We start from the raw sequence: 16,393 nt of genomic DNA on the forward strand, positions 1-16,393 counted from the left end.
CGCCGAGACCGCGTCCCAGAGGCAGGTCCGCCGAGCCGGGGCGCAGACACGGCGGCTCCGCCAGGCCCATTAATAACCCGGAGGGCGCTGCGATCCGACAGCATGGTCGCCGCAGGCCTGCTTCCCGCGGCTGCCGGGCCTGTTCCTGCCGGGTTTGAGTCGAGGGATACCGGGCGTTCACGGCCGGCCGCCCCAGAGGGTGTGGTGTGTGTGTGAGGCCGCGGGTGTTGGGGGAGGGGGTTGGGAGAGGGGTGGTCCCCTCATGCGCCGGCTGCTCTGAAAGCTTCACTAAAGCTCTCAGTTTATAACGTAAGAAAAAAAAAAATCGCATTTAGCCTCGGTATTAACCGTCTGGGAGGGATTTGGGGCCCTCTCCAAGGAAACTTTATCTTCATCATTAAAGACCCATTATTTTGATCATTACATTTGCTGTTTGTTTTTTTCTCGGGGGGGGGGGGCTTTGGAGAAGAGCTTGCACGCAAGCACAGGGCACCCCAAACCCGCCAGAGCATCCCCCCCTGTCTCCCACCGGCTCCAGCAGAGCCGGGGACACCGCGCCAGGGCGCCCTCTGTGGCTGGGGTGTGGGACTGCGGCTCCACGGGGCCACGGCCGGCTCCGCCCCTCGCATGGACCTTCTCGCGGGAGCAGAGCGTGTATCGAGGACCCGGGGGTGGCGGGTAGGGTCGCCCGCCTGCTCTGGTGATTTTGAAAATCTCTTCGTAAAGAAAGGAAAACCAAACATAGCCAAGATTCCACCAAGGTAGAATCTCTCCGCGATTCCAGATGGGTCGAGAGACACTTTCCTCCTGGTACAATGATAAACACACCTCGAAACACCACGCAGAGCGAGAGTAGGGAAGAGGGTGAGAAGGAGAATAGGGAGGGAAGCGGGGCAGAGGCCGGGAGGAGAAGCCGCCAGCTGTCCCGTCGGTTCCTTGGAGACGACGACGCCATCCGAAGGCTGGAAGACGGCTCCGGAGGCTTGTGGAGGGCGCGCGGGGTCTCGACCCGGTACCAGGCGGGTTTGGGCACGGTGAATTCCAAGGGAGAGCGTCTAGTCCACCTCTCCCCCTGCTCCCAGTGGCCTCGGCGCCCTCGCGGCGTCACCTCCCTCGCAGGTGGCTCACCCGGGCGGGGAGGCTTGTGGTCTCGGGGTTTACCAGGGGTTAACCCTCTCCCTTTCCTCCCCTCCCTCTCGCGTGTCTCCGGCAGGTTGCGACATGTGCGCGGACAACCGCAACGGCGAGTGCCCCATGCACGGGCCGCTGCACTCGCTGCGCCGGCTCGTGGGCACCAGCAGCGCCGCGGCCGCCGCGCCCCCGCCGGAGCTACCCGAGTGGCTGCGGGACCTGCCCAGGGAGGTGTGCCTGTGCACCAGCACCGTGCCCGGCCTGGCCTACGGCATCTGCGCAGCGCAGAGGATCCAGCAGGGCACCTGGATCGGGCCCTTCCAGGGCGTGCTCCTGCCCCCGGAAAAGGTGCAGGCCGGCGCCGTGAGGAACACGCAGCATCTCTGGGAGGTAAGTCTCCTGGCCACCCAGGACCTTGCCACCCGGCAGAATCTAGGCCCATATAGAGCCTCCCTTGTTCCCCAGAGGGCAGTGGAGACACGATTTCTCTGGTCATGCAAATATCTGGTATTTGCAGCTCCTGCAGAGAAGGAGGTGCCCATAGCAGCCCAGCCAGGAAGCAGCCCAGACTTACAGGTTTCTGAAGATGGAATCACCTTAACAAGCTTCCAGTCCAGCTGCGATAGATTTGACCCTTGGTCTCCCTTGATCTTGAGAAAAAGAGAAAACACCTGAGGAAATAACAGAGGAGGTTGGGCATTGGGATGTGAACTAGGCGAATTTTGTGTCCTATTTTTAATCTCTTCCAACACGTTTTTGTGTTTGTCCACTGGGCAAGAAGGAACATAAGCATAAACAGGAAGAAGGAGAGTCAGGCTTATTTTCTCCAATACAGACAATTAGGTAAACACCGAATGTGAGAGACTGTAACACATTCCACAACTTTCAAAGTGCCCAAAGTAAAGCAAGACTATATTGTGAATCAGAAATCACAAATTCTGCTTCTTCTCTGAAAAGGTACAATTGTTCAGATAGAAAATCATACTGTACGAAAACTCTGAAGTGGTTCGGTGTAACGCAATTGATAGAACTTCAACGGTACAGTCTTACCTGATGCTATTACTTAAAAATCAACAATGTATTTGAAAAATATTAACCTGAGATTTGTCTCAGAGCTTCATAGTTGATGACCAAGGTCCATTCTGAAAGAGACACCCCCACCAATTTTGGATATTCCTACCATGGAGAGTTGTTCGTGAAAATAAGGTGCCATAAGTCTTACCCTTAAGCGATATGTAAATCTGACCGAGACCAGGGAATATAATGGAATAGGATTAGCCAGAAAATAAACATTTTTAAATGCCAGGGGCCAAGTTGGCATGGACCTTAGGGCTCCATTAATGGGTCATTTCTGCAACAGCCTGAACCCCACACTTGGCTCAGTATCCTGCAAGATGACTGTTTTCATTGCAAGCTGCCCTTTAGTCACTAAATAAACTCATGGGATTCAACAATCTGCTCAGATTTTTGCTGAGCACCTTCTCTGGCCAGCACAATGACTTGGTCTCCGGAACACTTATATGACTGTTGGCAGTGGGCTACTATGGCTTGTGTCTTCAGAGCCACCTTTGATGGAGGAGGAGCTAAATCGATGAGCTCATAGAGAAACAGCCCAAGATGACTTGATGGTGGCTGTTGGGCTATGTACCATACAGTTTCCACTGGTGCACTGGGCCCAGGCTCCCAGGTTCCAATTCACACCTAAATTGTTATTGGAAAACAGTTACATTTTCAGTCTTTCAGATTAGGATTCTTGAATGAGGGGAACATAGAGACATATTTCTGTTACTAAATAGTGCTTTTTTAAAAACAGTTTTATATAGGGAAATGGGGCAGGAGAAAATGGTTGATACATTGAGGCAAGTTAGACATTAGCATTTTGGGGTAGGAAAAACTGAGAAGTGGGAAATAAAGCATCTGGTTCTGAAATGTTTCCTAGTTGGTTTTTGTTTCTGACTAATTAGTTGTAACCTCCAGTGTGGTTTAAAGTTTGCAAAACAATTCCAGGCACTTTTCATGTTCCAGTGGTGTTATTAGGAACACTGTACCATACAGTTGAAGGTCTGCCAGTACTTTTCTGAGGAAATTGTAAAGCAATTGTTTAGTGTACAGATTTATTCTATCTGAAGTGTTAAAAGTGAGAGCCATTATATTGCCCTCTGATGCCTTGAGTTCAGTGCCTGTCTATTTTTAGAGTGTTGGGGACAAAGCCACAATCATGTAAAAAATCCCATAGTTTATTGTCGTTGTTGGTTTTCGTTTTCCTCAAAGGCTTTGAATGATTGAGATGTTGGCAGGAAACCACTCTATAGGTAGAATGTGATGATTTTTATCAATATTGAAAACTATGGAGTCTTTTTTCTGTACCTTTACTTGTACTTGATGAAGTTAAAATTCTGTTGCAGTGGAGGCCAGGGAATTTCATTTGCTGTTGGTGGTGATGCTTGGGTAGATAGAGTGAGTTTTGTCTGTTGCTTGAGGTATGTGAGTTGAGTGTGTTGGGGATTGGTGCATAGACTTGGTTCTGTGTTTAAAAATAATACTTGTTGGGTTTATGCTAGAATGGTCTACTTCTAAAAAGGACATAATCTGTTTATTTTTATCATCTGTAAGAATAGTTATAATGACAGTCCTTTACAGGACTGAAGAAATATTAAAACTGTGACCACATAAAATGTATCAGACTTCTGGGAGATCATATAAAATGTGACTGGCTGAGGTCAGGTAACAGTGCCAATGTCCATTTGTAAGATGAAATACTTTAACAGGTTTCAGATTTTTACTAGTATAATTACTTTTTAAAATATGAAGTATAAGTTTATTTTTAATTTTTAAGCATTATGATTTATTACTTTTATGAAATGTGACTATTTGGATTAAGTTACATTTATAACAAAATTCTAAATGTTGAATTGTTCCTCAGGCTTTAGTCTTTCCTTTCAAATCTAGATTTTATTGTGAAAAAAAAATTTTAATTGCTATATTTTTTATATCAGAAAGAATCAGTAATTGGAATACACTGTAGGTCTATAGAAACTCTTGGCAATAATTGTTTAATGACTCATGTAGTAATTATCCATTTTGAAAACATACTTTTAAAGATATCTTCTAGAATACAGATCGACATAAAGCAGATCTTGAAAAAATTAAAAGAATTGAATCATGACTATTGCATTGTAAATGTTAACTGGAATCGTTTCTCACATTTTTTCGTCCCTTGCTGATGAAGAAATGTCTTTATATTTAGAGTTCAATACTCAGGTCCTGATGGATCTTACTAAGGTTACTTATCTTTATTTCAGTACAATAAATGGACTGCTAATCTTTTCCCATCACTGTTTCCAAGTAGATGATGGATTTTTGTTTCAGTTTACAGTTCGTTGTTTTTAGTGTGGTTGTACTTTATTATACACATGAAGGCTTATTACAGAAACAGATTCACCTTAGTTACTCCTTTTGTTGAATTTTTGAAAGCTCTATTTCTTGTAGAAAAATGACTCTTTTTTAATATTTAAAGTATATCAGCTATGAAGAGCTTGATTGGTTTGTAAGTGTGATGTCATCTTTTAGTTAATATTTTCTTTGGATATAATACTGGTTCATAAAAATATAATTTTATGAAAGTTAAATATCATACCACTACCTTCATTATGTTTTGACTCTTTGGGGTACCATGGGAAATTCTAAGAATTTTTCTTTTTTAGCAATAATCCAAGGTAAAATTTTTTTGTGTGCCTTGAAGAGGTTAACAAGCTAAAAGTCAAATTTATCATTTTGGGGGGCCAATTTCTTTTAGAATCAGAATTTTAATGTATTTTACAAAAATAGTAAATTTAGATATCTTAAAATAGAAATATAACTGGATAGATTAAATAATCACTTGCCTTGCTTGTATACATTTATTCCAGCAAGACTTGGATGCATGATATATTTCTAGCTATTTGGCCATAATGGGAAAAATCTTTCTAAATGTTTTGCAAAGAAAACATAGTCTTTCTCAGCAACTAGGTCTTAGTGATGAGAGTGAGATAATTTTGTCCTAATGTGTTTTCTAATAAAGAAGTGAAAAGGCACATTTAATTCCAACATTTATGAAAACATTATCTCCATTATTAATGTGCCCCTTTTCCCTTGAGATAAATTAATCTAGTCCGCACATGGTTTCTCCTTTCTGCTTAACATCAGAATTTAATATGACTGGACCTGAGGAATGTACACAGTGTATACTTTAAATTCTACTGGAAGAAAATACGGAAGTTTAAAATAAAGTTACAGTTTAAGATAGGTTAGAATTACTCAGGCCTTTCAACTCAAAGTCTGATCTGACAAGTTTTAACAACATTGACAAAATAAATTGCACTTATTTTCACCCTAGAAAAGTTACTCTGTTAATTGAAATAATGTAGTAACTTGTTAGGATAACAGTCAAGGTATTAGAAATTACACTAACTTGGAGTACTCTGCAATACTTTGGAGTTAATTTTATAGAATTTCTCTTTGCCTAGGTTAATTGGGGTGTCTTATTTTCATTCTTTCTATGTAGAGACTTTAATTATTTTTCTTCAGAAAATCAAGGGGGATAATATACAGTGGTCCTTTTTGTGGTTTGATTTTGTGCCATAATATTTTAGATTTAATAAGAGGTTTACTTTGAAGCAAATAGTCTATTTTTCATCATTACTATTTAGCTTAGGTCAAAAGACATTAATGAAAACCAATATTAAAAATATATTGCATGCTACTAAATGTTTATATTTCAAAGCCATCACAGGTAATTGGTACTAGAAAGAAATGAATTGATCTCGTATTTTAAATGTATTATGTATGTTTTCATAAGTGACCCAGTTCCATATGTAGTACTGTACACATTTGTATATATTTAGATAGTAAAAAAGTCACTTGAAAAGAATAATTTTAAATTGAATAAAAGTAATTTAAAAATTCAATTAAAATTATTTAAATTTTTTCCAGTGATTGTACTGTAACTGTATATTCCATATTTTGCTCTATAGACATGGGTTCATTTTGGCCTGATTCACCAAAGTACCAGGGGACAGGATTATATAGCTATCACAGCTGTACTGAAGTAAAAGTTATGTTTCTCAGCAATTTATCATTTAATATAGCAGACTGTCATTTCAGTTTTGAACGTATTGACTTCATGAAATCCAAATATTCTCCTTCAAAACAAATCATAGTAATGTTACTATTATGTTTTTAATTATGCAGAGGAACAGCTGGTGTATCTCGTTGACTTTGCCTCATTTGATTTGAAGATGTCTTTTATAGTGGTGCCCATTTGATCGAGTGTGAGCATTTTGTAGTTTTACATAAACTGTAAAACCATCTGCCGCCTCTTGGAATGGTTTCCAGCATTGTGTTAAAAATAAAAACTTAGTACTTAAAGCTGGCTTTGAAAAGGTCATATAAAGTCCCGATACTCTTGGTTTATGTACCAAATGCCACCCTTGGTTTCTAAGTTCAAAAATGACTCTGTTAAAAAAAATTATAACAGCCATTTGGAAATTCTCATGTTAGTGAAGTTTAATCCAAATATACATGTGACTCTACAGTGTTTTACTTTTTTAGTTGCAAATGCTTTATAAAGAATGATGTATTCTATATCTGAAGGACTGCTTTTCTGATCAGTCAGTTCAGTTTATCTATTGTTTATAGATTGCTTCTTTTGATAGCATTTTGTCCACATGAAGAAAATAATTCCTAAGTTTTTTGTGGTTCACTGCATATTTTCTTACATTGTATGATTTTTTTTCCCACACTGGGAAAAATAGAGAATGGAGATTAAAATAGAGAATGGAAATTAAAATCAGAATTGCAGAGGTTACTGGACAGATGAAATCTGCTCTCCCCAGTCACTCTGTGGCAGCAAGTGATTTGATGAAAACGTGATTTAGGTAACACTGCATCAGAGAAACCTGCAGGGGAGCCTTTTAATTTTATGTGTCAATTAAGGCAGTTTTACTTATTCAGGGAAATCTATTGTGTTACCCAGAAACCATTTATAGTTGTTGTATAATGTTGTGAGTTTTAAAAAATTTTGGTTGAATATGAAAATCTTATCTTTTACTCAGCTGAGAGATCGTGTCTACAGTATCAAAATCCTCTTTTCTCAGAGGGTAGATGTGATACTTTGGTGTTTGGCCATTCTAAAAAAAATGCAGTGCATGAAACCACTATGAGACTGCCTTGCTCCCCCTTCTTTCTTTCTTTCTTTTTTAGACTCATATATACTCCCAGATTTCGTGAGTTCAGACATTCCTTGTGTATTTACACAAGAAATACAGACTCTGGTATAACTACTTAGCATAAAAGCCAGAGCAGCCAGAGCAGAATATACTTTTCCTTGTAAGCATTTGCCACCTCACTCAGATAAGTTACAGAATTCCATTATCCAAATTGTTACACATGTGTGACAGAGGTTGACCTTTCGTCATGTCAATCCTTTTTGTGTAGGCCCCAGGCTCCAGCCTAATGGCTCAAACCCTGATTTACTCACTGTAATAAGGGCAGGAGGTCGAGCAATTGTCAGGCTGCCTGTTCGTACTCTTCTTGGAGCCTGGTTGAAGGCTGTTAACACAAAGCTTTTCAAAGTGAATTTACAACCAGCACCACTGACAGAGGCCAATCAGTGCACCATAAATGTCAGGTTAGTGAGATTGAGCAGTAAGTAAAGTACTGACAGCACACTATTGGCTGGAATCAATTGACCAAGGTTTAACTGAGAAGAGCAATCTCCTTGTGGTGCTCTTAGGGAAAGAGCTAAGTGTGCAGCCAGGGTTTCCAGGTAGGATCCGTAGGTTTACCTGTAAGGGTTGGGGTGTCATCCATTTGCCACAGAGCATCCAGCATCCTGGTGTTGATATGCTGCACAATCTGGGAGTTCAGAGTGGTGGAGCCTGCTGACTCTGAGTTGGGTGGTTAAAAAAAAAAGTCCCAGCATTAGAAAGGAGAGAGAGGAAAAAAACATTAAAATATGGGGCTGTCAAAATTGGGAGACACATCCAGTGTGTTACAATTCAGTGAAAGGTAATTTGTTCAAATTGCAAACTGTACCAGGGAATTTCCACCAAGGCACAGACATAAATAAGCCCACTCTTCCTGGGGCTTAGCAGGGTGAGACTTTCATGGAAGTCACTAATGAGTGATTATGGGTTGAGGGTCTGAATATCCATGAGATGTGGTTTCTCTACCAGACGAATGTTTTTATCATTTTGTGTAATGACAGCCTGGACAACAATTCATTGAGCTCAGAAGGCATCAGCATTAAAATGGAGGAATCCATTAAAATGCTGTATGCAAGGATTTATAAATTAGGCAATTTCCTTGATTATTGCAATCATTTACAAAATTGATTGTTCCAGTGTGGTATAGACAGATTTCAGCACTGATCATTGACAACAAGCACATTCTCTGATATCTGTAGCTACTGGTCACTAAACCAGGTCACTATTCCTCACCCCTCTGCTGTTCTTGGTCTCAAGGTCAGGCAGACTGATTTCAAAGAAGCTTATAATTATGAAGTTTTTATTTGTCTTCAGAGGAGACTCACCTAGGCTGTGAGAGTAGGTAGGTCCAGGTTGCTTTAAAGGTTGTTACATTGTTTTTATATTTTAATTCTGAGTTGGGGGGAAGATATGAATAATCGTGATATGCTTCAGATCAGCAGCACAGATTTTGAGATGTTGCCAACTTAAATGAAAATAATTTTTGCAAATTGCAGCTGTAAATATTTGTTTGATTGAAGATCTTAAAGTCAATAATGTGTTTTATGTGTTGGTCCTTAGAGTTCTAATTATCCAATAGATATATTGTAGAGTCACTGGATTTTAGGTCAGTTAATTCTGGAAGGTATAATAAAGACATTGTTACAAGTGCGAAACACTCAAAATGCTGCAGATTTTCCTATATATGAACACACAGAAGTTCACTTGGTGCTTAATCACTAACCACAAACCACAGAGTTGTCTTGATTCCTGAAATATCAGAGATGGGCATGCCAAATGTGTCTGCAGAGCTCTGTCCAATGAAAGCTAGCCGTGCAGTTTATGCTTAGTACAAAATAACTTTAGCCATTTGTTTTCAATCATTTTGTTTTTAATCATAATTTTCCCCTTTTGGAACTCTAACACAAACTGGGGTTTGTAAAAGAATAACACTTTATAAAATTGTTTAACACTGTGGGGAAGGCAAAAAATTGTTCAGTTTGTCCTGATTTGAATATATAATAATTTGATCTCAAGGTAGTTCCTTGTTTTAAAGTGAAGATGTTACGTTGTGGGAAGGCCTGTGGCTTGTGGACACTTTGGACTTACTTAGGTACTGTCACTTAATACTGTAAATAAGAAGTTCATTTTCACTTTTAATTAGTTGTAAAATTCACTGCTTAAAAATTCAGTACAAAAGGCAGTGTTTTCAGTACTGTGTCTTGATATGATCTCTTCATTTTTATTTAAATATTTCTCTACACAGTATTCTGGTTTCTGTTAAGAATTAGAGGCCGTGTCACTAGATCTGTCTTGGGAGATCTTTGAATGAGGCACTCGGTTTTATAGATGTTTTTACTTGTCCCTTTGCACATTCATTTAATAAACCAACACCTCATGCACATGTTTGTCAAATAATGATATGGGATTAAGCCCATTTTATTAAAATGAACAGTATTTTTCCCTCTCTGTGATCATTTTAAATTAAAGCTGCCTCAGATAATGAAGTGTTGTCTATAGAAACATTCAGTGTAATCTAATTCACTAGAAAGTTCTTAAGTGCTTTTTAATTGGAATCAAATTAAATGTAATCAAGTCATGTTTTCGGTATCTTGTAAAGCACTGGGGCCTTAAGTGTTGTTAGCACACTTGGGAATATTAATGTTTAGTGCAAAAGCAGCAGTACTAAATTCTGAGATATGCTTGCAAACTCCAAAATGGTAGATAACCCATAAATAAATTATATGTTAGAGTGTAATGTTTTTAGAACCTGTTGTGTTTGTCCCAGACTAATATTCAAATTCATTTTTGATATGCGAAATGCACAAATAGTTCCTGGGGCAGAGAATCCTGAAAAGTATTGGTCTATTGAGGAAAGCACTTAATTTCAATTTATTAAGATTAATTGCAATTTAAAATTTGGCCTGGGTAATCTACAAAAAAAAATTAATTATAAAACTTTAGTAGAAATGAGCTTTTCTATTAAAAATAATTCTTATCATAAGAAATTTAAACTGTATAAAAGTATAAACCAAAGGTAGCCATTAATGATGATTTTTATAATAGCCTTTTGAGAGATAATTATATAATGTGATATAATATACATTTGTTTGTGTATGCATTGTATATACATTGAATCACAGTTTGAGTAAAGGTACTTGTGTTATTTCCTTGATACCACAAAACACATTTTTAAAGCAGCAACTAATGACACTATTTTCATGGAAGTTCCTGCAGATGTTTAAATTTGGCTCACCCATGAATAGATTTTGTGTCTAGTTCCATCCTCTGATCTCTGTATCTTTCCTGGTGGGAAATTTCAATCTGTAGACCCCACTGATACTATAGATGCATTTCTCCTGGTATATTCATATGTTTGATAGCCCATCTTAGTAAGACCAGAGCTTTTCTGGGATCTAAAGGAAGATTTTAATGGTCCTCAGGAAGAAGGAAAAAAATTTATTTCTTTTAATAGATCAAGGTGTTAACGAAAAAGAATCAGATCTCTTTGAAATGCTTTTCTAAGTAATAATACTATATTTATGTAGCTGTATATGAGACTTCAGGGAACATACTTAATTTCTTTGTATCTCTTATTTATCCATATGGAAAAAAGAGCCATATTTGACTACTATGCAAATTAGAGGGGCAATATTTGTGATGTTTGTGTAATAAAAGAGATCTTTCTCTTTTCAGTTAGGGTTTTAACGATACTTTTTAAGACTAGTGGGCTCTGCATAGAGTTATAAAGAATTACGTTATTTGTTAAACCAAAAGATTGTACATGGTAGACCATGATACATAGCTTGAATTTAATTACTATAAAATCAGGCTTAAAAAATATTTAAATACAAATTTATTTAGCACTGCTCTCAGGTAACAAAGGATTATGTGTTAAAGGGATACCATACAGTGTGGGGGACTTCCCTGGGGATGCAATGGTAAAGAACCCGCTTGCCAGTGCAGGAGACACAGAGCCGTGGTTTTGATCCCTGGGTGGGGAAGATCCCCTGGAGAAGGAAGTGGCAACCCACTCCCACTTCTTGCCTGGAGAATTGCATGGACAGAGGAGCCTGGCAGGCCGCAGTCCACGGGGTTGCACGGAGTTGGACGCGACTGAGCGTGTGTGATTCACTTCTCACAACTGAGAATTGACTCCCGATGTGGAAGGGGATGGACTCAGTAAAATCACAAAGGGCCCTAAACCTGAAGGTGTTTTGACTCTGATCAGGAGCAAGTTGTTAGGTAGGTGTGCCCCCACATACTGAATTCTGAATAGAAAAACATCTCCGTGCCCAGCGTATTGTGATTTGTCAATAAATATTAAATAGCAGCAAGTCAACATCATGGCACCTTTGCCACTGTCCATTAAAATGTGTGTGTAGCTGCTTGTGTACCAGTGAATACTGACATAATAGTGCATTGTACAACTCCTGAATATGTGTCAGTGTTAACCATAAAATGTATGTAAAGCGAGAATTCCAAGTGACAGAACAAGTTTTAATGAAAAAAGTAAGCATAAATGCTGAAACATGTCCTGGAGAGCAAAAACTAATCGAAATTTGTATTTTTTCTAACATATGTTTACTGAATACTAACCATGTCTTTTATGGTATCTGGAGTTTTTCCTTTGGTAATCCCATGAAGGTGATAGTCAAACTATTTGACAAGCACCAGCTTAGACCTTGGAGAAGGAAATGGCAACGCACTCCACTACTCTTGCCTGGAGAATCCCATGGACAGAGGAGCCTGGTGGGCTACAGTCCATGGGGTCGCAAAGAGTCGGACACGACTGAACGACTTCACTTTGGCACTTTTCACTTAGCTTATACCTTGCCCATAAACCTGAATGCCTGTGATTGTATCTATGCTCCATGGGCTGATATCAGCTCCAAAGCTAGACTAGCTAGCAGAGCTTTAGCAAAGCCACTAAACAGATAATCCATCATGGGTGTAAAGTTTCAGTTTTGAAAGATGAAAAAGTTCTGGAAATTGATTGTACGACATAGTGGATATTCTTCACTCTACTAAACTATGGTAACTTTTATAACATATGCATTTTACCATAATAAGAAAGGAAAAATAACTCTATTTCCAGTGATTTTTCTTCTAGCTCACTGATTATTAAACTCTAACATCCATAAGAATCTCCAGGTACAGGGAGCTCAGCAAAGTTCAGTCTGGGAACCTGCTCCCCAAAGATTCTGATTCAGTCCTGCAGAAGGACTTAGGAACCTATTTTCTGAACCAGTGTCTAATGTGGTGCTGGGACTACACTTGAAGAAATGAAATGCCAGGCTCTACCTTTCTCTGCCTTACTCCTTGGTTGTCCACTTCCCTTTCTGCTTCCTTCTTTGTCTTGGCTGCTCTTGAGCAAATCCAGTATCTCTTCAGCTTCCCTTCCATACCTGGTCTCATCTGTTCCTGTGTGAATTCTAGTCTTACCCTTGCTTTCATTTCTGCTACACCTTGGCTAATCTATGGGCATTTCCATTCTTCTCCCTTACCACCCACCCCCAAAATAGATAGATAAGTAGATAGATTAAAAAAAAGATATAAATATTACAGAGCTACTAACAGACAACACTGGTAGCTCAGCTGGTAAAGAATCTGCCTGCAGTGCAGGAGACCCTGGTTTGATCCCTGGTTTGGGAAAATCCCCTGGAGAAGGGAACGCTACCCACTCCAGTATTCTGGCCTGGAGAATTATGGACTGTATAGTCGATGGGGTCGCAAAGAGTCAGACATGACTGAGCAACTTTCACCTCACTTCAACAGACAGGAAAATGGACTTCCCTGATTTTCATCTTTTCTGTCTTTCTGAAGTCCACCTGACCAGGTATAAGGAAGCAGCCAAAAAGGAGAAGGCTCTCCACAGCATGCCGACTGCAGTGTGTAATTAGCACCTCAGCAATCAGAGTGTGCTTCAGGAGGAGGTGGCCTGCTGAAAGGCGTTCGGTAGGTTCACAGGTCGAGTTCCAGCTCTCACCGGGTCTCAGCTATGTGACTGCAAGCAGATACCTTCCCTCCCTTGGCTCTTACCAGTGCTACATCCGATGGCACTGTCCTTTCTGTTTCTCCTGCCAGCCCCTTCTGTGCATCCAAGATCATAGAGAGAGGCCATATGCTTGCATGATATTTGCAGTTTGCAGCCAACTTTATCTGCAAATGTGCTGGTTGTTTTCGGTCTTCTTGAGGTTTGCATTTCTGCCGGTTGAGGGAGCATGCAGCCTGTATTCTGATCAGAGCTTACCTGCTCTTGTTGTTTCAAATGGTGCCACTTCCCACACTCATCTCTCTTGGATTGTCTATCCTCACTTGTCTGTGGGAAGTTTCCATTTAGATATCCAGACATTGTTTCAAAATGAGTTCACTAATCATCCTCACCTCACATCTCCTCAAATAAGTATCTCCTTATGGCACCCCACTCCAGTACTCTTGCCTAGAAAATCCCATGGATGGAGGAGCCTGGTAGGCTGCAGTCCACGGGGTCGCAAAGAGTTGGACACAACTGAGTGACTTCACTTTCACTTTTCACTTTCATGCATTGGAGAAGGAAATGGCAACCCACTCCAGTGTTCTTGCCTGGAGAATCCCAGGGACGGGGGAGCCTGGTGGGCTGCTCTTTGTGGGGTCGAAGAGAGTTGGACACGACTGAAGTGACTTAGCAGCAGCAGCAGCATTCCTAACTTACAGTGCTCTGGTTGTCCTGTTTGACCTATGAGCCCAACATTTTGGAGTTACTATAATGGCTTTTTTTTTTTAAGATTTTTTTTTTTTTTTGATGTGGACTATTTTTAAAATCTTTATTGACTTTTTTTTACAATATTGCTTCTGTTTTTATGTTTTGGTTTAAGGCATGTAGGATCTTAGCTTCCCAACCAGGGTTTGAACCTGCAGCCCCTGCATCGGAAGGCAAAGTCTTGACCACTGGACTGCCAGGGAAGTCCCTGTAATAGCTTTTTAAAATATTTTTATTCCTGGCAACTAACAGAGTATCTGGCACATAAAAGGCACTTAATAAGCACTGTTGATCTTTTTCTATTTTTTAGAGTTGGAGTTTTTATATGAACAAACTGGAGGATCACTCAAGTAAAAGTTAATGGTGCATACAAATTATTTTGTAAAAAAAATAATCAGTCTAAATATGAATCCTAAATTGTATCCTAGCTTCTGGCCAGAAATATCCATAACTGAAAGCCAAATATCCTCTGTTGCTAATAACAAATAAAAGAAGATTTCTTTTTATTCTTGAACTTTGTGACTCATTTGACAGTACTAAAATGTCTAAACAAATCTTATCTGTGACACTTTTATAAACAAGGTATTAAAAATTGCAGTGGGACATCTTAGACACAAGCTGCAGTTGGTGCTAAGATCCACTTTTAGAGTCTACTTCTGTAAAAAGTAAGGGGGTAATGATCTGACACGGGAAACACTGTTGATCTGACCACAGTACTAAGAGCTAATACATTTAAGCTGAGGCTTTGTGCGAGGCGTTCTGCTAGGAGCTTTATAGGAACTATCTCAATTAGCCCTCAGAATCACCCAATAAGGTAAAGACTATTACAGTATTTTTCAGATGAAGCCGCTTTTCAGATGAAGGAGAAGTAACTCGCCCAAGGTTTAGGTAGTCAAGGTAGGGTTTCCAGAGGGTGTGGGGTGCAGAGTTTTTGTGGCACCCCACTCCAGTACTCTTGCCTGGAAAATCTCATGGATGGAGGAGCCTGGTGGGCTGCAGTCCATGGGGTCACTAAGAGTCAGACACAGCTGAGCGACTTCACTTTCCTGCATTGGAGAAGGAAATGGCAACCCACTCCAGTGTTCTTGCCTGGAGAATCCCAGGGACAGGGGGAGCCTGATGGGCTGCTGTCTATGGGGTCACAGAGAGTCGGACACGACTGACTCGACTTAGCAGCAGCAGCAGCAGTCTATAGCTATGAATCCTGCCCCCTCCCACTCTCAGACCTGAACTCCCATCATATCACACAGGGCTCCAGTCTCTACCCCAGACTTTGCCTCTGGACCTGGCTGGGAACACTCCCTCCCTGGTGGTCACTGCTTTGGTTTGTCAAATGCAGCCCAGCTATCTTCCCAGAGACCCCATAGCTCAGACCTTTGGCATACTTAGCCCAGGACTAACATACTTAGTCCATGTTCCAGGACCATGGACTTCACATTTATCATCCCCAGAAAATTTAACCTCCCCAGCATTCAGAGAAGTGCATTTATGGAGAAACTGCTGTGCATGGCACAGATATCATGAGTAATTCCAGTTGAGAACAGTGTCCAAAAAGTGCTGTTTGAAAGGAGAAGTTCCTGCTGGGAAGACCAGGGAAAGGAGGAGGAATTTGACCCTGGGACATAAATAGTTAACGCTCAAGAGTTAGAGGTTGGGAGAAAGGATGCTCCAAGGGGAGCGTCAGCCAGCCCCTGACAGTACTTACAAGTCCAGCTCTCCTCCCTCTGTCTGCTGCTGCTTTTTAAGTGGACTGCTTCCTATTCTGTGTCCTTGTGTTGCTAATTTCCACTACTGTGATTTTGCCTAGGCTGTTATTTCACCCAGAAGGCTTTTGCTTCTTATTCTGGTCAACCTGTACCTTTTACTTTTTTCCAGTTGTATCTTCATTGGGTGTGAATCCCACATCTGCACCACCCTTTCCACATTCTTTTTCCTTCAGTCCTCTCCTTGACAGTTAAAGCTTTGCTCTTTGCCTAATATTGCCTGCAGCCTCAGTTTGGTAAGCTCACACTTGGGACATACTTGGACTAAACCATTGCTTGTTGTTCATCTGTGATTCAGCTTTGACTGGGTGTCCTGTATTTTTATTTGTGAAAGTTCAGTTCAGTTGTCACTCAGTCGTGTCTGACTCTTTGCAACCCCATAGACTGCAGCATGCCAGGCTTCCCTGTCTATCACCAACTCCTGGAGCTTACTCAAACTCATGTCCATCGAGTTGGTGATGTCATCCAACCATCTCATCCTCTGTCATCCCCTTCTCCTCCTGTCTTCAATCTTTCCAGCATCAGGGTCTTTT

At 40.5% G+C, this 16,393-nt stretch overlaps 1 protein-coding gene across 1 annotated transcript in view; it reads left to right on the forward strand.

The window, feature by feature from the left end:
- PRDM6 (PR domain containing 6) overlaps positions 1 to 16,393 on the forward strand; it is a 108,822-nt gene that overhangs the window by 9,335 nt on the left and 83,094 nt on the right. The window contains exon 3 of the mRNA XM_010846294.1: positions 1,214 to 1,521. Within this exon, the coding sequence (XP_010844596.1) occupies positions 1,214 to 1,521 (308 nt within the window). The remainder of the gene's footprint in view (positions 1 to 1,213; positions 1,522 to 16,393) is intronic.

The sequence above is a fragment of the Bison bison genome, unplaced genomic scaffold (genome assembly GCF_000754665.1).
Source record: "Bison bison bison isolate TAMUID 2011002044 unplaced genomic scaffold, Bison_UMD1.0 scf7180017864235, whole genome shotgun sequence".
Classification (NCBI taxonomy): Eukaryota; Metazoa; Chordata; class Mammalia; order Artiodactyla; family Bovidae; genus Bison; species Bison bison.